Here is a 20,842-nt window from a genome sequence, read left to right as displayed (position 1 = left end):
TTAGGGTAAGGGTTAGGCATGTGTTGGTTATGGGATAAGTCTCCAGGAAATGCATGTAAGTCAATGTAATGTCCCTTGAAGTGATGTATACATGGTATGTGTGTGTTGCTGATAGTGTCGGGCTGCATTACTGCAGGCTTGGTTTCACGGGCGACGGACTGTGTGATAAACACAGGCTGAGCGGGTTTCTCTCTGACCCCAGCAAGGCACACCCTGGGTGGGCTGTGGTAACCCGTCGCCTCGACCTGCGGTTCCTCATCCCTGGGGCTCATCGAGGATATAAAACAGAAAATTCAATGTGTTGGAGCAGTGTGTGTGTGACTGTTTGTTTGTACGACGGGGGTAAAAGTGTGCTTATGTCCCTTGTATTGAACTTGTGTGTGTGTGTGTGGACACGTTTTAGCAAGGGATAAAGACAAAACTGCAATCAAACAACACACTAGAAATTTTTTTGCAAATGTTTTTCTTATTCCTGCAACTTACTAAAGCACACAATGTCTAATGCATCGTTATATGTGTTTCTGTTTTTATGCTAAAACTATTTTATGTTGCATTGTCGGAGAAGCCTGGGATTTTATGGTTTTTAAATCAGTGCAGAAGACAAAGCTTCTTTAGTAATGTTATAGAGAATAGCATTCATGCATTACTTTCCTTTATGCCTCTGTTGTGAATGGTGATTAACCCCAACCGTCTTCTCTCCTTTATGTCTTTTAGAGTTTGAGGCCTGCCGTCACCATGCTGCCTTACTTCCTGCTCCTCTGCCTCCACTCTGGTCTGGTGGTATCCTACGAATGCCCGGTTGACTGTTCCTGCCAGGGCCAGGCCTCCATCTTCTGCATTCAACGGCGCTCCAACGTCATGCCTCGTGTCCCCACCTCCATCTCAAATCTATACATCTTCCAGAACGGCATCGACTCTTTGTCCCAAGATGACTTCAAAGGCCTGGGGGAGACGGAGCTTCTAGATCTGAGCCAGAATCAGCTGGTGGAAATTCCAGACGGTGTGTTTGAGATGCTGTTGAAGCTGAAGAACTTAGACCTGTCCTCTAACCAGATCACACACATTTCCAAAGACAGTTTCTCTGGGTTGGTCCAGCTGGAGAGACTGTATCTTCATGCCAACCGTATTCAGAGCATCCATCCGGAGGCTTTTGACGGTTTAGAGATGCTGCTGGAACTCAAGCTCCAACGAAACCAGCTCACATCTCTGCCATCCCTTCAGTTCCCCAAACTTCTGCTGCTAGACCTCAGTCACAACACCATCCCAACCCTGGGACACTCAGACCTGCAGACCCCGCACCTGGAGGCCCTTAAGGTGTCTTCTGTTGGGCTCACCTCTCTGGATGAGGATCTCATAGCCTCTCTGGGAAACCTACATGAGCTCGACATCTCCACAAACCAGTTAACTGAGGTGCCCCCGGCTCTGCAGCAGGACTCCCTCAAGGGGCTGATCAAGCTCAGCCTGGCTGCCAACCCATTGGGTGATCTGAGGGTGGAGGACTTCCAGAAGCTGATCGGACTTCAAGAACTGGATCTAAGTGGTCTTAACCTCCAGGGATTTTCTCAGAGTTTCTTCCAGACCTTCCCCAGGCTGGTGCACCTGACAGTGGCTGAGAACCCGTTTAACTGCTTGTGTCCATTAGCTTGGTTCCCCGTCTGGCTTAAGGAGAAGAATGTGAATCTTGGGCGTCCTGAGGAAACCAGATGTCACTTCCCTTTGGTTAATGCCGGGAAGATGCTTTCAGCGCTGGAGCACAAAGATTTTGGGTGTCCACCTTCTACAACAGTGCTGATTGACTCCCCCATTGGAAGTACTCCTGTTCCCCAGGTGTCCACCACATTTCCAGAGACCATCCATACCAACGCCATACCGCCCCCTCCTCCACCCAGTGAGGCCACCATCTCCTCAAAAACAGACCGCCCCCATTCCCCAGAACCTCCAGTCTCTCCAAGCTCCACCAACAGGGAGGTAGGGGAGCACATCTGCCCACCAAACATCTGCCTCAATGGGGGCACTTGTAATTTTGACCCGTTAGGTCAACTCAGCTGTTTGTGTCCGTCGGGAACATTTGGCCTCTACTGTGAAAATGTGGAGGAGGTTCCTGAGCCCCCGAAACCTTCAGAGGTTTTGTTAGTCGCCCCTGTGATTCCTGTTGAACTGGATGCTATCAGCTCACGGCACGTCACCTCCACATCTATCCTTCTGGACCTGCACCGATTCATTCAGACACGGCCAGACATCCGGGGAATCCGGCTGACCTACCGTAACCTCTCAGGGCCTGACCGCCGCCCCATAATCCTGAGTGTACCGGCATCCTACCCTGAGTACACTTTGCGTGGTTTGCTACCCAACTGTACCTACTCAGTCTGTGCCAGTCCCCTGGAGGAAAGAATCAGCTCCAGGACCAACAGCTCTGTTGAAACAGGGTCATGTACGGAGGCTCGTACTGAAGGGATACCGCGGATGTCTACAGAGTCCAGGGTGGAGACCCAGAGCCCTCTGACATACACCCTCATCCCCGCCTTGGCTGCACTGGCGCTGGTGCTCGGGTTGGCCATCGTGGCCGGGACGATAATTTGTGTCCGAAAGAGGAGGCAGGCCAATGCGGGAATGGAGCTGGAGCTAGGCCCGGCAGATCCAGATCCAATGGAACTAGAGGGGACCAAGGCCTGCCTGGAGAATGGGGGAAATGGTATACTACCCCAAAAACAAACTGAGATTGACAGATGTCAAACTCCTCAGCCACCTCCATCCTTGCAACAAAATGGGGGTTTGGACTTTGAAGTACCCTTAATGCAAGGCCACTGCCCATCAAATAACAATATAGCGTCATTAAAGCCATCCTACTTCTAATATCCAACAAAATGCAAACACTGTGGGACTATGATGCAGTTTAAAGTCATCGAGCAGAGCTAACCAAGTGATTCAACTAAGTGCAATTGACTAGAAGGGTCTTAGTAGCAGACAGAAAACAGAAGTGCCTTTTTGCATCGACACAACTGTAACCAGTGGATTTTTCTCTTTGCTTGTATGAAAGAAACTATGTGAAGGAGCTGTAATCCTTTTTGCTGGATTTGTGAGAAAAGTGCCTCAAAGCCCAAAAGAGTTTGGGCTGCAGAACTGCCGGAAGTGACAGTGGTTTAAATAATGACAGAGATGCAGAGACCAAACGTCCCGGGACAAAACGGTTCATCGACCAACGCGAACCGCTCCATGGGAGTTATAAAAAGAACTTGCACTGAAAATAAATCTTTCTTTTCCTTTGTAGTGTCCACAGGACGGATGATGGTCACATAAAGAAATGCAATAATGCAAAAAAGGTTGCTGTGAAAAGCGGTCTAAAGATTGTGTGTAGCTGTGGACATTCTCAGATCAAACAAAACTATAATTCAAGCAACATTGGATTATTCAGTGTCTTCGGATTAACTATAATTCTCTCCACACGTCTTGAAGATTTTCTCTTTGGGGAGATTAATTTGCTGTGAAAGATAAATGGACTGAATGAAGAGCCATTGAAAAAGGACTTTGCCTGTAGCTTATACCATGATACCCTGTTTTGTTGTTTTTGTATTTCTATCCTGTTTTTTGCTGCCGATGTCCGTTCAGTATTGCTCTGGTTGTGAGTTAAAACATTACTAACTGTTCCCCTTGAAATAGCCTGCCAGTCATCATGGATTCTTTAATTGTGTATTTGCATCCTAGGGAAACTTTTAGCTAAAACCTTTTTTTTAGCTAAAAGCACTAAAAGAAACTAACATGTATCAAATATATACTAAAAAACATTCATTTAAAGATAAAACCAGAACACAAGTCATCTTTACATCATTTATAGAGGTTGTTAATTGCATGAGGTTCGACGAAGTGTGAATGTAGCTGCCATGAGTCGGTGACTTTGATTTTCTCTGCTGCATAAGAAAAGCCTCTGACTGTTTTTGACAAAGCTCCTAAATGTGTGTTCAAAGCCTTTCACCACAGAAGCCACTCCTATAAAGCTGCAGACACATGCCGAGAGATGAAAGCAAATTCAAAGAGCTCGAAGGAAATTAGCTGCGAGTGTGACTGAATTTTAGGCGATAGTTTCCTGGGTTGTTTCTGAGATATGATCTAGACGTTTGTTCTCACACACCACTCTCCGCCTCCTACCCGGCACTGCCTCGTGTGTTTGGATTGTTGCTTGTTTACAGCCAACCAGACTGTGAAATGCACAGGCTCAGTGTGCCGTTCTGATTCATTTGCTCTCTCTTTCCTGTCTGGTGCTGGGAACGTCACAAGATTTAAGTTTTTCCTTTAGAGAAAGAATCTTAAATTGCAAAAAAAAGGTTTACAGAGTGTCATATTACATGCTGATGTTTATTTCTAGAACAATCGTACGATGGTCGACGGGTGCAAACCCGTTAAAACGGGCCAAAACATTGCAATTGGAGAAATGCAATGCCCTTTCAAAAAATATGTAAATATAGAAAGTGCTGGGAGACCAGGGGACACTAAAGAGTGACGCACACAGCTGGAGACCAGGGGACACTAAAGAGTGGCGCACACAGCTGGGAGACCAGGGGACACTAAAGAGTGACGCACACAGCTGGGAGACCAGGGGAACTAAGAGGGGGGGACAACACTAAAGAGTGACGCACACAGCTGGGAGACCAGGGGACACTAAAGAGTGACGCACACAGCTGGAGACCAGGGGACACTAAAGAGTGATGCACACAGCTGGAGACCAGGGGACACTAAAGAGTGACGCACACAGCTGGAGACCAGGGGACACTAAAGAGTGGCGCACACAGCTGGGAGACCAGGGGACACTAAAGAGTGACGCACACAGCTGGGAGACCAGGGGACACTAAAGAGTGACGCACACAGCTGGAGACCAGGGGACACTAAAGAGTGGCGCACACAGCTGGGAGACCAGGGGACACTAAAGAGTGGCGCACACAGCTGGGAGACCAGGGGATACTAAAGAGTGACGCACACAGCTGGGAGACCAGGGGACACTAAAGAGTGACGCACACAGCTGGAGACCAGGGGACACTAAAGAGTGGCGCACACAGCTGGGAGACCAGGGGACACTAAAGAGTGACGCACACAGCTGGAGACCAGGGGACACTAAAGAGTGACGCACACAGCTGGAGACCAGGGGACACTAAAGAGTGATGCACACAGCTGGGAGACCAGGGGACACTAAAGAGTGACGCACACAGCAGAGTCAGTCGTCTTATAACTGTAAGTGTTGGTCAGTATATCTGAAATACCAGGTTAGCACCTGTCGGCCACCGTACTCTTCGCTAGAGAAATAATCTTAAATTGCAAAAAAAGTACAACAGGTTTACAGAGACGTGCCTTAGCAACATCACTGACATCTTGTAGTGTCATATTACATGCTGATGTGCATTTCTAGAACAAAAGGGCCTTTATTTCACCTCACAAGACTTTGATATTACATTACAAACAAAAAAATGAAGAAATATTAAATGTAATTTAATCAAAGTCTAAATTGATGTCCTAAAGTAACTGCAGGAAGTTGGACGACTGGGTTGTGTGTGTGTGTGTGTGTGTGTGTGTGTGTGTGTGTGTGTGTGTGTGTGTGTGTGTGTGTGTGTGTGTGTGTGTGTGTGTGTGTGTGTGTGTGTGTGTGTGTGTGTGTGTGTGTGTGTGTGTGTGTGTGTGTGTGTGTGTGTGTGTGTGTGTGTGTGTGTGTGTGTGTGTGTGTGTGTGTGTGTGTGTGTGTGTGTGTGTGTGTGTGTGTGTGTGTGTGTGTGTGTGTGTGTGTGTGTGTGTGTGTGTGTGTGTGTGTGTGTGTGTGTGTGTGTGTGTGTGTGTGTGTGTGTGTGTGTGTGTGTGTGTGTGTGTGTGTGCGTGCGCACTCCAGCCCTGTCCAACATCAACTCCTCATTCTTCTTCTCTGTCTCTCTTTCTGTCCAGTACAAACACAGACAGTATATCTTCTCTCCCTCGGCATATATCAACTGGAAGACTCTTTGTATTGCTTTGGACATTTAGAGGAACAGGAAATGTCTGAAATATTTTCAACTGATCCTTCCCTGTTTATTTAGGGAAACTTGTCTTTGTATTCTTATGTGTTTGTCAAATGCCAACAGGGCAATGCTGAGAGAAAATAGCAGTATTAAAACGATTTAAATGTTGAATCCAACTGTGATTGTGTGTCCTTGTGTTGTGTGCTTTTATGATTGTGCAGTAATGAACATGTTCTTGATTTTCCTCCTTGTGGATTTGAGGAATTTGGCCCATTACAGGCTGTGCTGGATGTCGTCACAGAGCAAACAGAAACACACAGAAAGGATTTCCAGTAACAACAGAAGCTGATTACACAGCAACTGTGTCTCTCAATACCTCATACACACACACACACACACACACACACACACACACACACACACACACACACACACACACACACCTCAACCACAACATGATTACTGTGTGACGTTATGTGGGTTTATGGATGGAGGTCATTTTCTGTATTTCTCCGTTAATGGTACAAACGGAACATAGCACAAAATAACACCATTTCCAAGTAAAAGACTAACATCTTATGAAAAGAGAAACTTCCTCTGGATTTTAGCCTTTGCAGACCATTGACATGCACTAAACCCTTTATAACACAGGAGAAGGAGCACCACAGGAAGCAGAATAGGGCCTCTTTAACTTCCAATTTCATTACTTACAGTTTTTAACACTTTCAAGTTGTTTTAAATATGCAACGGAGGTATTATGTGATGCTGACTTCTGGTGAAATTAGGGGAAATAAATACAAGTGATTTAAATGGAAGTGTGTATTTTGGATGTTCTCTTTCCTCTAGTCATGAAACAACAGTGTTTTCCTGTAGCGTCTCGCCTTAAGGATTTTTATTTAGTATAGTATTGATGTTTTAGCCTTTGCAGACCATTGACATGCACTCCACCACATAAGAGAATAGGGACTGTTTAACCCTCCTGTTGTCTTCGGGTCAAATCTGACCGATTCACTACTTTCATCAATCATAACTATTTTGTTTTACATTCGATTGCATTCAGGCTTCATGATATCCTTCACAGCAGACATTTGAACATATCAAAGGGCTGATCTCCACTTTCATTGCTATTTGGATGATTTAGTCAACTTTGTAACAACCATGGCGTTCCCAGTCTCCCACACCACACACACACACACACACACACACACACACACACACACACACACACACACACACACACACACAAGAACAAGATTAGGGTTGGGAACCGAAACTCGGTTCCAGATGAGAACCGATAAGAAAATGCCGGGTACCGGGTACCCGTACAAAATACACCTTTTCGGTTCTGCTTAACGGTTCCTAAACGCGGTAGACCCTGTATTCCAGCGGGTCCGTCTGTGCCGCGGTGACCCGGTGGAATACAGGGCGGACCTGGAGAATCACAGAACGGCCGGTCGTCAGCAGGCCGTTGACGGCCAGCTCGGTACGCTGATGGCCGGCACCGCCCTTAATTTTTTTAAACGGCATCATGTAAGTTGCGCTGACAGGCGACAGAGGTCCACAGTTGCCCCGCAGCGAGGCTCCCCCCGCCCTCCCGTAGACAGTTCACGAGCTCAGTCATTTCATAACACCAAAGATGGGTCGCGGTAAATGCTCTGAAGTGAGGCTCCACTACACTAAAAAATAAAAAGACAATTGGGCACAGTGTTAATAGCTTGCCACAGGCAAAGCTCAGTTAAAATAAAGCACAGCTATTGTGCAATACATTTGTATTGCATGTATATTTTTTATTTGTAACAATTTCAGTTAAAGCTGAAAAGAATAAAGATATTATCTAAACGTTTGACCTCTTTCTTTTACAATTTTGGAATCGAAACGGGGAATCGATAAGAACCGGAATTGATAAGCAGAACCGGAATCGGAATCGGAATCGATAAATTTCAAACGATACCCATCCCTACACAAGATGTGTTCCCCCCCCCTGAATGTGCCCCTCCCCCCACATGGATCACACCTGGCACACGTAATACATGTGCAGTGTCTGTTCTTTGTATATGTACTGCAGTTCTTCATGTATACCAGCAGTCTGATACAATATGTACAGTTTGAAAGGGTGTTAAATGAAATGTGGTGATTAATGGTTTTTGTTTTAATGTAATAGCAGTTAAAATAGGACCGGTCAAATGTTACCGCGAACACCAAAGTAAGGGGGGGGAACGAAGACAACAGGAGGGTTAATCAGTGCTTTGTGGCTGTTTGCTTTTAGGGGCTGGGGACAGCAGAGGGTGAAGTGAAAAGTCAAAAACTATATGAGAAGATAACAGTCTCTGGTACGTATAAATTACATGTTTTATTGATTGAACTCTTTACTTGAATAATGACAGAAATTATAAACATACCTTTTAGAGTTTTCCATGTCCTTCTATAACTCATGCGTGTTTAATGTTAATAATACGAAGATGGTAACATGTACGAACAAAACATTTGTTTTATTGTATATTTGCCTCTCTGTGAACATCAAGTCCACATTTGGTGACATTATGATCAGTATCTCCAGAGATACAGGGCCCCATCAGAGAGGCCTACATTTTCACTATTTTCGGTCATGGGCAGGCTCCAAACATCAACCATCCATCGAGCGGTGCAGTGACGAGTCCTAAAACCAGGAAGTGAGTCAGCATTTCTCCACTTCCTGTTCTCTGGTCTCAGAGCCAATGGGATCTCTCCACTTCCTGTTCCCTGGTCTCAGAGCCAATGGGATCTCTCCACTTCCTGTTCCCTGGTCTCAGAGCCAATGAGATCTCTCCACTTCCTGTTCCCTGGTCTCAGAGCCAATGGGATCTCTCCACTTCCTGTTCCCTGGTCTCAGAGCCAATGGGATCTCTCCACTTCCTGTTCCCTGGTCTCAGAGCCAATGGGATCTCTCCAGAGGATTTAGGAAAAGAGCTAGAAATAATGTCTGTGGAAAAGGAACCTGTTTGATAAATGCACGTTTTGTTCAGCCGGATAATCTCCACATGTCTACTTTTATAATGTTGAATCATAAATCTAATATCCAGAAGCTAAATGCTAACGTTATGCTATAAAGGAGCTACAGCGAGTCCAGCAGCACGACTTCAACGTCACGCCGACTTCAGATCCAGATTCAAACACACAGACTTATAGATGGAACGAGTTGAAGCGTTTGTTTGAACACTTTGCAGGAGGCAGGGACTTGCTTTCAAAGCAGAACAGAAACTAACTTAGAGGAGTGTTCACGTGTTCGGCGTAATGACGTACAACGGCCTCCACGACTTCTGTAGTCCTATTCAGCCACTTGGTAACAACCATCGTTTCTCAGACACGTCCACTCTTCAGAAATCACCAGTGGGGTCACTGCTGATGATTTAATGTCCTAGAACAAAACCTGATCCGTCTCTTCAACGTGTCTCAACCACAGACCTTAGTTCAGATAGTTTCCAACATCCTATGGAGAGATCCCATTGGCTCTGAGACGAGGGAACAGGAAGTGGAGACATGCTGACTCACTTCCTGGTTTTAGGACTCGTCACTGCACCGCTCTATTACATTAAGAAGACATATTAAAGTCATGGAAACGCGTTGTTTGTCCTCGGGTTTGGGTTTTCTTTCCTCGGCTTTGAGCTCTGCTGATGTCTGTTTTCTCTGTGACTTGCTGTTTTAATAATTACCCAGGGCTAATAAAAGCAATATTCCAAAACGAGTTAGGAATAAATCTAACTAGCAGCTTTTGGTAAATATGTAAAACCTTGTGAAGGTAATTTAAACTAAATGTGCAGCGTTGAGTTACTGATCAGTTTCCATGGAGACCATCCAGAAGTGACCTCACCGTTCAGGTATGCTTTTCAAAGTTAAAGAAGACAGAGAATAATTTATTTAATGAGCTGCTGATTTTTCCAAGCAGGAGCAGCACAGGTGTAACTCATTACATTAATGGTGGTGACCACCTGAACCAACATGCAGCCATTGTGTTATTAATTACACCTGCTGTTCAAACATTTCCGCTTCATTAACTTATCAATCCTCCTGATGTGTAGCTGCTTTGAGAATGGGGAAGGTTCACATTGGATGAATTATTGTAAAAAGATGACTACGAAGGTTTGGCAACAGAAGTTTGGCGGAGAGCAACAGATTATCAAGTTTTGCAGGAGCATTGACCAAAACTAAAGCAAATGCAACCTCGAAAAATAGACTTCGACAAATTGTTAACGACTTGCAGATCTATGCATTGAGTGAGGGGGGAAATGGGTGTATTTATACAGTACTGGGAAAAAGAACACTGCAAAAAATGTTGGTTCCAGTGTTTTACCGTTCAACAAAATATCTATAAACTGGTCATCAAGTAAAACATCATAATCATGGTGTTGAATAGTTAATAATGCATTACTCAGGTCTGAAACTGAATAAACAATATTTTCTGAATTTATTATGACAAGTTTTGATTTTTTATAATATTAATTTCTCTGAATGGCTAAATATTTATGTTGAATTAAGAAGACATTGAGTTTGGAACAGAGAAAAAAGTCAGAATATATCTATGTCAGAATTCTGACAAATGGCAGGAAATTGAAAAAGTTGAATCGGCCGCGTGTGTAAATGTGCCGTAAAGCAACGACGGTGCGGGACACACCAACCTGAGTAGGGCGCCGCGAATGCCCGACTGCCTCTGACGGCCTCTGACGGCCTCTGACTCCCAAAATCGGGTAGGTGTGTCAGGGCCTTAACGGCCATAGCTAAAGGTTCGATTGATAATGTAAATAGCAGTGGAGACAGAGGGCAACCCTGTCGGATAGATCGCTCTAAATGAAATGGGGCCGAGATAGTGTTGTTGGTTAGGATCTCAACGGTTGGGTTTGTGTATAGCAGTTGAATCCATTTCAGAACGGTTTCACCAAACCCGAATCTTGGAAGTGCTTCAAAACGGGGTTACCTACTAACCCTTTACCGCTGTTGATATTCCCTATAGCTTCACAAAGGTCGGCTATTGTCAATGGACTATCTAGTTTTGCCTTGTCATCATCTGACAGAGTATGAAACTGTAGCCTGTCAAGGAGATTGCTCTGAGCTTCCCTGGCTTCTGTGTATTCTGATTTAAGTCTCTAAAATGATTATTGATCTCTTGTGGGTCTACAGTTAAGTTGCCAGATACTGATTTTATACCATTGATTGTTCTTTCTGCCTTTTCTGTACTCTCCAGGCCAGGAGTTTACCCGCTGCTTCCCTTGATCGTAGTACGTTTGTTTGGTCCCGGCTTTTAGCCACTCTGTCACTTGTTAACTTATCGTAGCTCTCATGACGGATAGATCACGTCATCTATCGTTGTGACGGTACATTTCAGTCTCTGCTTTCTTCATTTTGTTTTCTAATGTTTGTAATTCTTGATTATGCTGCTTAGCTTTAGAATGTGTAAAACTGATCATTTCTCCTCTTATATAAGCTTGAAATGCTTCCCATCTAATGCTGGCTGAAGTTTCATCTGTATTTACTTCAAAATAATTGTCAATGCAACTTTCCACAAATGTAACAAAGTCTGTGTCTTGAAGTAGATCAGCGTGTATCCTCCATCTTGCGTGACGCTCAAACCTAAAGCCTACATTGATCTCCATAAACACTGTTGCGTGGTCACTTATTACAATACTACTGTAACCACAACTTTTGACCTTGGACAGAAGTTCCACAGAAATCAAAAAATAATCAATGCGTGAATGAGTTTTATATGAGCTTGAATAGCAAGAAAACTCCTTCTTATCCGGGTTCAAGTTCCTCCAAACTTCACTTACCCTGAAATCCTTCATATATCTAAGCAGTGTTTTGCACATGAGTCATATCAACCTCAAGGAGTGGATCAAGAGCACAATTCAAGTCTCCTCCTATAATATAAAGTCCCTCCAAAGCAGACAGTTAGAAACAATCTTTCAAAAAATGAGGGGTTATCCTCATTCGGGACATAGACACTTATACAATTAATTTGTTGTGACAAAATATTGCCTTGGACAATAATATACCTTCCATGTGGGTCTTGGATAGTTTTTATAAGTTGAAATGGTATCGATTTGTGTACAAGGATAGCCACACCTCGTGCGTAAGTACTATGGGAAGAATAACACACTTGGCCTGGCCACCTTTTGCTCAAATAGTGTGGTGTCTCGTCAATTGTGTTAGTTGTTTGTTTTATGTCTGTCATTTCATGTTTAGTCAGGTATGTAATTCCAAGTCTACTCAGGTTTCTATGTAGAGTCAGGTTTTCATGTTACTTCACGTCTTGTCTGTCATCTCTAGTCAAGTCCCCATGTTTCATGTCATGTCTCGTTTTCCCATTTCCTGTTTTATTTTGTACTCACCTCGTCTTTCTTTTCAGGCCCTGTTACTTCTTCACTTTGGGTGTTTTCCCACCATCGTCAGCGTCTGCCCCGCCCCTGATTGTTTCCACCTGTTCCCAATTCCCTCATGTTTAAATAGTCCTTGTCTCCCTTTGTCTTGTGCCAGTTCGTCTTGTTTCAGTGTGCTTCTATGTCCAGAAACCCAGCGGATACCAGAGAGGAGATTTTGTTTGTTTGATATCAAGAGTTTTGTTTTGTCCTCGCAAGAGTGATTTTTTTGTTAATACTTTGTTTTATTTTTCTCATTAAAATATGAGTCGTTGCATTTGAGTCCAGTATTTTTGTACCCCGTTCTAACAAATAGTGAACATCTGCAGCGAGTAAATGTGTCTCCTGTAGAAAGACTACTTTAGATTTAAGATATTTTACCCTGTTTAAAACTTGCTTCAATTTAGCCAATGTTCCCATTCCCCGGACGTTCCAGCTTGTAACTTTAATATCCAAACTACTGCCCTGACTTGCTCTCTCGATCGACATTCATCTCAGCATTAGGAAGTAACGAAACTGTAAATATTTTTACAAAATGGTTAATATGGTGCAAGTGACCCCCCTCCTCCCCCCAAACAAAACACAGACAGACAGACAGACAGGCAGAGAGAGAGAGACAGACAGAGAGAGAGACAGACACACACACACACACACACACACACACACACACACACACACACACACACACACACACACACACACACACACACCTAGCATCTCCCCAACTGAAATGCATACCCCACCCCTTGTGTAGAAACATTGAGGGACGTTGATCCACAATATGTGAGGAGCAACCAGTCAGTGTAACTCGACCCAAGCTCACAAAACTAAACAAAAAATCGGTGCCCAACAACCACACATTTAAACCTTGTCAAGTAATATATCCCTTCAGGACATAACACAAATCTAAACATATCAAAACAATATCTGCTGGTCTAATGAAACAAACAAAAGACAAATGAACACAATGCCATCCTTATTATATAGGTCTACTCTCGAACAGAATTATATTTCTTTCTCTTAAGAAGGAGAGAGAGGAATAAAAGAAACCTCCATATACACACACGCGTATAAAGACAATGTAAATGTAACTCAACTCACAATGCCTGATATCTTCCGATGCAATCGCAAGCTCTTTGTGGCCGTGTGATTCCCACACAACACACCCCAGAGGGCAGAGGCGTTTGTTGGATGCTTTTGTAGAACTTTTCGGCTTCTGGTGGCGTTGTGAACAGATGAATCTTGCCGTTGTGTAGTTTGCAGGGGTTGTGTTGGAATCCACGGAAGGCGTTGATGTCAACAAACAACTTTGTAACGGTGTTAAATCCCCGTCGGATCCGGACCGTTTCTGCAGATAAGTCCTGCGTGAATTATATCTTGCCCCCGTCATGTGTGATGTCTCGACGTCTTGATTCACGGTAGACAAACTCCTTCTCCTGAAACTTTAAGAGGCGGACGATGACCGCTCTGTGTTGGTTGGGTTTCCCCGACGCTAGCGTGCGATGAACCCGCTCCAGAGTGAGAGCCCTGTCAGGTGTCAGCTCCAGACATCGTGTCAGCATGTCGTTAACGAAGTTGAGGAGTGTTTGTTGGCCCTCGGTTCTTTCTCGTATACCAAACAGCCGCAGATTCTTTCTTCTGCCCCGGTTCTCCAGATCGTCTGTCTTTGACTCAAGGCAAGCGATAAGTTTGTTAACCGAGTCAAGTGCGGCCTCCGTTTTTTCAAGCGTCTTCTCTGCGTGGTGTATGCGGCCTTCGGCCTCGTTAATACGGGTTGATTTGGAAGAAACATCCCGTTTTAATTCTGTTACTTTACTCTCCAATGCAGCCGTGGAGCTCGCCACGACAGTCAGACGTGTGTCAATGTTGTCCAACTTTGTTCCGAAGTCCGCCCGCAGTGATTTCAACTGGCTCAAAACTTCCGCTATGTTAGCCATGTTGCTATCTTCTGAGTCGCTCCGTGGACTTGGCGGGGCTGTTTTAATCGACCGACTTCGTCCTCGAGTGAAAATATCGCAAGCCTTGGTCGCAGGAGGGTTTGACATATCAAAGCTGATATAGGTGTAGGGATTTTGTATTAAATTATGTGTGGTTGTCGGGAGCCTCCCAGCTGCCATCTTGGTCTCGTCCACGTGACCCCCCTCAAAAGCTTTTTTTAGTCTGATGCTTCGATTAATTTTAAACAGAAAATGTTATCATTTAAATATTGAATTGTTCTCTTAGTAAGATCCCTTTTTCAATAACATGGTGTTCTTACCTTGACTTGAAGATGAATTCTATTTGCCTATCCTTCTGGACAAAAATCTCTATTACTTTTTTGTCAAAGTTCTCATTATCTTCTTGTAGTTTCAAAAGTCTATCATAAATCTAATCGATAGATTTATGATTGGAAAATTATAAATGTAGGGTAGACATGTGGATATTATCCGGCTGAACAAAACGTATATTTATCTAACAGGTACGTTCCCCAATAGATCTTATTTGGAGCTATTTTCTAAAATCCTATGGAGAAATCTCATTGCTTTTTTGTGGAGGGAAGCCATGCGCATCCTGGTTTTAGGATGCGCCAATCAGCTCTGAATGATGTGAGATGACGTATGGTGGGGATGGCAGCTCAGTGCCCCTATGGTCATAATTGTTTTGCCACACACATTAAATAGGACAATACTCTGAGCATGCGCAGTGTAGTTTTTACAGTCACCGTTCACTTAGACAGAGAGAGGGAGGGGCAGGATCGGGTTTTGTCCCACATGGCTCTAAACAGCTCAATAGGCACACACTGTAGACACTAATTAGAAGAACACAGACTGAAACAGCAATGAGACGAATCAGATGATTAAACATGATCTTAAAATATATTTTATATTTTCTTTTATTATTTTTTTTGTAATCATTATTTGTAATACTTTCTGCTGACACTAGGTGGGGCTGTGCCTGCCCCTAAAGACCAGTCGCCACTGCGTGTGACTGCGTGTGACTGCGTGTGACTGCGTGTGACTGCGTGTGACTGCGTGAACCGAACCGTGATGGTTCGGGACGAATACGGATACCGTTACACCCTTACTATGAAGCCTTCTCAGATATTTATAAATGCTTGGTGTCTGAACCATAGATATATAAACACTACATGACTCAAGCGCGCTGCTGGCCAATGGAGACCGGCGTTGCCACATGGCGGCCATCTTGCCACAGGCAGCTCGCTCATTCATAACATCAGGGCTGAAGTCGAATAGTCCATTTCTCTTAGGAACCTTCCTAACGGAGTGAAATGACCCGGAAGTCCCTCACTGGCAGCCATGATAAGTGCCGTTCCAATTCTCCAAATGAAAGGAAAGGAGGTTTCAAACTTCCTTTATAACCTCCTTTAGCTTAGGAACCACTGGACCTCCCTTACCGAAAGGAGAGGAGAAAGTGCTGCCCCACAATGCATTGCAGCCGCAGCATTTGCCGTCACTCAACAGTCGGCCGTTCACGGAAACAACCGATTATGACCGATAAATGATATCATGAAAGTTACGGTGCTTATTAAGCATTTTAAAACGTATGTGGTAAGTTGCCAAAGTGCTTTGTTCTGAACGTTCATCAGTATTATAATCAAAGAGAGAAATATGAACGTTAGTTTTTACTGAAATGATCAAATAAAGTCAACATCTCACAGTCTTTACTGAGCTGTGGGGTTTGTTCAACTTTTAAAAGATGTTTGAATGGTGATATACACAGTGATAGATGTTAAGGACTAACGTTTATAATAAATACATCTGTATTGATTTAAGATCTTTCCATCAATCATACGTATTGGGATCATTTGTATTAATGTGGACCGGAGGGAGAGGGGGACGAGCAGAAGCTTCACTTTCCTTTTTTATTTTAATTCCAGCTTTGGTCATGAAGAATCTGTTTCTCTGTTGTCCACGTTCATAAAGCATAAAGCAACAGCATCAGAGCACAGAGTCTCTAGATGAGTTCACAGGAGTCCCTCGTTCTTATTGAACATCCATGTTGTAGTCCGCTGTATAGAGAACTGTAGTCTCCATAGTTTCCCCACAGCAGCAGACGCTCATTCAGGACGTCCGCTGGCGCATCATAAACACGTCGGATAGTGAAAGTGCAGTCGATTCTCTAAAGTACCGCAGTCTCTTCTCCTAAGTCCTTTTGAATTCTCCTATCCACTATCCCTTAACCCCGTGACCTTTCACTCAGAGGTCAAGGAATAGACGATAGGGTTAGAATTTAGGAGCTGATTTTTGGACTATTCGACTGCAGCCTATGTCTGGTGCTCTATTGAAATAACCGTAGATTGCTCCATTTTCAACCAATTTTCAAACGGTTTGGTTTGTTATAAACATCAAAGATGTAGTTATGATACTGCATACTTATAATTATAATCATGTCTTGTTGTCTCCTGTATCATAGCCATGCTAATAACGTTTATAATAAACCAAACCGTTTGTAAATCAGTCAAGATTTCAGCGAGTTAAGACCATTTCTGTGCAGATCCCTCACCTCACAACAGCTGTAGCTGTTGACTGTGGCAAGATGGCCGCCGGTGAGCTACGCTGGCGACTCCCCCTTCAGCCATCTAGTGTTATATCTATGGTCTGAACTGCCTTCAATCACAGACACAGAATGAAAGCATTCAGAGCAAGTGAAGTAAACACAACTCTATACCGAGGTCAGCCACAGAGAGTAGCTACACAAACACATACCTAATTACATATTCACAGAACAGATTATACGCTGTGAGCTTCCAATGAAAAGGAGGTTCAAAAGAAGGGATTGTTTTCAGGAGCTGACAGCAGCCACTGAGGCAGAGGAATCCCGCTGAACTCCAGCACAAATTACAAGGGGCTAAACATGTGTGTGTTTGCTAAAACAAGAGCCACTTCTGAAGGGCGTGGCCTACGGTGGTGTACTATAACTGGGGCAAAGAGAAGAGAGAGTTCTTCTTTGGGAAACAGTTTGTTTTGTAGACAAAGTCAAATTAGAAAACAGAAACATATAAAAGTGAACTGAAATAGAGAAACTTGCAGCAGGCCTGAAATATATTCTTGTTTGCCTCCTTAGATCAGCAAGAATTTGTTTACAATGAAAAGAAAGCCTGTCTCTGAGGGTTAATCGCAGAACGTGTATTACCTCTGTCCTTATTACAAACTGTAGAAAGATAAAGCTTCACGATGACCATAACAGGGCTCTCAACTGGACAGGTTGCAGAGAATAAGCAGAACACTGTAGTAATACTACAGAGACTTTTTGATTGTTAACTTTGAGCAGGAATGCTTTAAAAGCTGCCCAGTCCAAACATATTTGACTGATGACTAATCTCTGATAGTGACGTTGCGTTACCAGAGAAACATCACAGGCTTTACGCTGAGCTTCAGATGATAATGCTCATGGGTTAGCAGTGGAGAGGGTTAAAGACGCCCACTAGTGCAGTTGTTGGTATTGCAACACAGAAGTGTACTGTTGGTTAAACCTCTTGAATAACAACATTTCTACCAACTCTTTCTCAGTCCAAGATCACCAGCTGGCTTTAAAACATGGTATTTATATAGTGCTTTTCCTGCTGCTCAAAACGCTTTACAAGCAAGTAAAGAAATAACAACAAAAGTAAAAAGTGCTAAACTAGGTGGAAGAGGAGGGAGGGGTTAGTGGATTAGGAGTTGAAGGCAAGAGTGAAAAGGTGAGTTTTGAGGCTTTTTTGAGGTCACAGAGGTAGGGGGGGGGGGGGGGGGGGGGGGGGGGGCAAGGTTGTTGAGGGCTTTGTTATGGCGCGTTTCCACTGCAGCGCCGGAGCTCGCTTTAAGCCTGCCGAGCCGTGCGGGGCCCGTTATTGGTTGCGTTTCCACTTGGCCTCGTTTTGGCCCGGGGCTACTTTTTCACCTTTTTTCTGGCCCGACTAAATCGTGGTTCTAGGGCCAGGAACAACCAGGCTGAGTCGGGCTGAGTATGCTAAACTAGAGAGAGAATCGCTGGCAAGGGGGCTACAACTACAACAAGATGAACATATTTGACCGTGATTTAATTGTAATACACGTTTCAAAATGATGCCGAAGTAACAACATACTGATACCGGTTAGTAAAAACCATGAATTAATGCTTTGACAAGTCTGCAGACAGACGGCAGAGAAACACCTTTTAAAATGCGTGTTTTCTAAATGTAGCTTGGCTAAGCTAACGTTATATATGCTCCGACCGTCCACACTCACAACAACGGCCTACAGACATAAATAAACCAGCGACTGTATTCTCCATGACACAGGCAGTCTGTGGTTTGTACTTGTTTAACTTTTGTCTAGTTTCTGAACAGATATGAGGAGCTGTGAGCTCTGAGGGCTAAGAGCTAACGGCTGTGTTGTTTTTCTGGGGCTCTCATTGAAGATGACGTCACGGCTCCGCCTACACTGCGTTACTATAGTAACTGCCCCAGTTCCTAAACTGTAACGGAAATGCGCCATAAAGTGAGCCAGTCCTAACGAGGCCTAGCCATACCGAGCGAGGCAGAGCGAGGCCGTGTAGTGGAAATGCGCCATAAGTGAATGTTAGCCACCATACTATGAGCTACATTGGTGAGGGAAAGGGCAGGCGGGGTCACCCTCTCACCACTCTCTTCTGGAGATGCATGAAGAACCTCAATTTAAGATTTGAGTTAAAAAAGTGTGGAAAGTTCTTGGTTAGGGTTACTGGACGGTTGCTTCGGCTTTCAGTGGTTATGACACACCAGGTCAATAAAGACCCCCAAAAAGCCCCTGAATTGAAACAACCCCCTACTTCACAGCCCATCACCCTCATCAGCCCTGAAATGTGCTTCTCGTTTAAAGACTTTCCTGTGCGGACTGCTGCAGGGTGCTGGGAGAAAAGAAAGAGACGCAGAGAGGGAAAAGAAAGCAGGGGAGTTTTGTTTTGTGGGGGTGGGGGTTGTGTGATTTATTGGAACAATCTGGCTGTAATGAAAGCAGTCGGGGCTTGCAGAGGTGGATGGATGGAAAGCGCAGAGAGAAGAGTGGGGGAATCCAACTGCAGGCAGATTGTTGACCTGATAATGGTTTAAACGTGTGTGTGTGTGTGTGTGCTACAAGCCTCTCAACCCCCCCCCCCCCCGTGTGTGTGCATACTTCTGTGTACACTGTAACGTTCCATATAACATCCATGAGTTCCATATGCAAACCCATTTGTGCTGCGATGCATCTCCTACCTGCGCTATATATAAAGTAGACGGAGAGATAAGGAGCTGTTGGAGAACTGGAAGCACAGTTCATGCGTTTTGGACGTTGAAGCATTTTAAAGAGCAGATTCTGGCACAAAGACTCGGGTTAAAAGGGATTCACATACTTCAGAGTGTTTACAATCATTAACAAATGCACTAAAGCTCTTGGCACTGACTCACAGATCTACGGTCCTTTCCGTAAGTATTTCTAATCTCTAAAGGGGATCTGAGATGGGGTTCATCTCAGTCCCTCCAACAAGTCCTCCACTAAATATGGAATGTGTGAATGCTTTTCTAGAATGATGCATTGACACATCTCCTGATCCAGGGAGGCTGTGGCTCAGTGGGTAGTGTGCTGGACTTTAAATCAGGGGTCACAGGTTCAAACCCCACTGCAGTCAGCATGTCGTTGTGTCCCTGAGACTCTTCACCCCAAAGTGCTCCAGTGGGGATTGTCCTCAGTACTGAATGTGTGTTAGTCGCTTTGGATAAAAGCGTCTAACACGTGACATGTAATGTGATGTAATCCAACCCAGACAGTTTCATCCGACTGGCCACAAGACTAAATAACTAAACACCTGAACTTTGTAAAGAACATTCATCTGTTTGCATCTTGCTAATTATTTATCTATATATCATATTCCATTTACTCAGAGACTCTTCGTGCACTATTTCTATTTTATTTGTATTAACTTGCACATCTCAAAACATTCTCTTGCACTATTTTATCTGTTTTATCTGTTTTATGTCCTGTATATGTTCATGTTGCTCTGATGGAGGAGGACTCTGTTTTAGCTGCTGACAACAAAGCCTTGCATTTTGAAGAAATGTAAAATGAATCATGTCTCAATGGCTTTAAACCCTGTGATGCTAATGCTAAGGGTTGGTAGGGTCAGGCAGGCGTTGTGGTTCAGGTTCAAAGGCTGGTGGACCTTTCTTGACACGGTTACAATAATAAACTCAGCAGAGGAATAACCGCTCAAATCACCAGAAGAACGGTCACAGCGGCTGCTCCTTTTGTAATAAATATTTCCTTTGGAGTAACAAGTGCTTCCTTCAGTCTGTCGTCACAGTGCAGGAAAGACTCTTAACGGACAGATAAGTGACAATTATTTTCAGTAACCAGAGAGATATTTTGTTGTTATGGTCTCACGGCAATGTAATATTGATTCGTGTTCACCAACAAGATTTTCACATTTTTTTCGTGTCACACGATTTTAGAAGCAATGTATTCTATTGGTAGTCTGTTTCGCGCCTGCACCAAATAAAAACAAATTAGA

At 44.1% G+C, this 20,842-nt stretch overlaps 1 protein-coding gene across 1 annotated transcript; it reads left to right on the top strand.

Moving 5' to 3' along the window:
- Window positions 1-718: 718 nt before the first annotated feature.
- LOC117551977 (vasorin-like) lies at window positions 719-4,567 on the top strand. The gene has a single exon (XM_034225084.1). The coding sequence runs from the start codon at window positions 736-738 to the stop codon at window positions 2,851-2,853; it is 2,118 nt and encodes a 705-aa protein (XP_034080975.1). The 5' UTR covers window positions 719-735; the 3' UTR covers window positions 2,854-4,567.
- Window positions 4,568-20,842: the final 16,275 nt, after the last annotated feature.

Source organism: Gymnodraco acuticeps, unplaced genomic scaffold (assembly GCF_902827175.1).
Source record: "Gymnodraco acuticeps unplaced genomic scaffold, fGymAcu1.1, whole genome shotgun sequence".
Classification (NCBI taxonomy): Eukaryota; Metazoa; Chordata; class Actinopteri; order Perciformes; family Bathydraconidae; genus Gymnodraco; species Gymnodraco acuticeps.
Note: the sequence above shows the minus strand (reverse complement) of the source record. Positions and strands in the feature narration are given on the sequence as shown.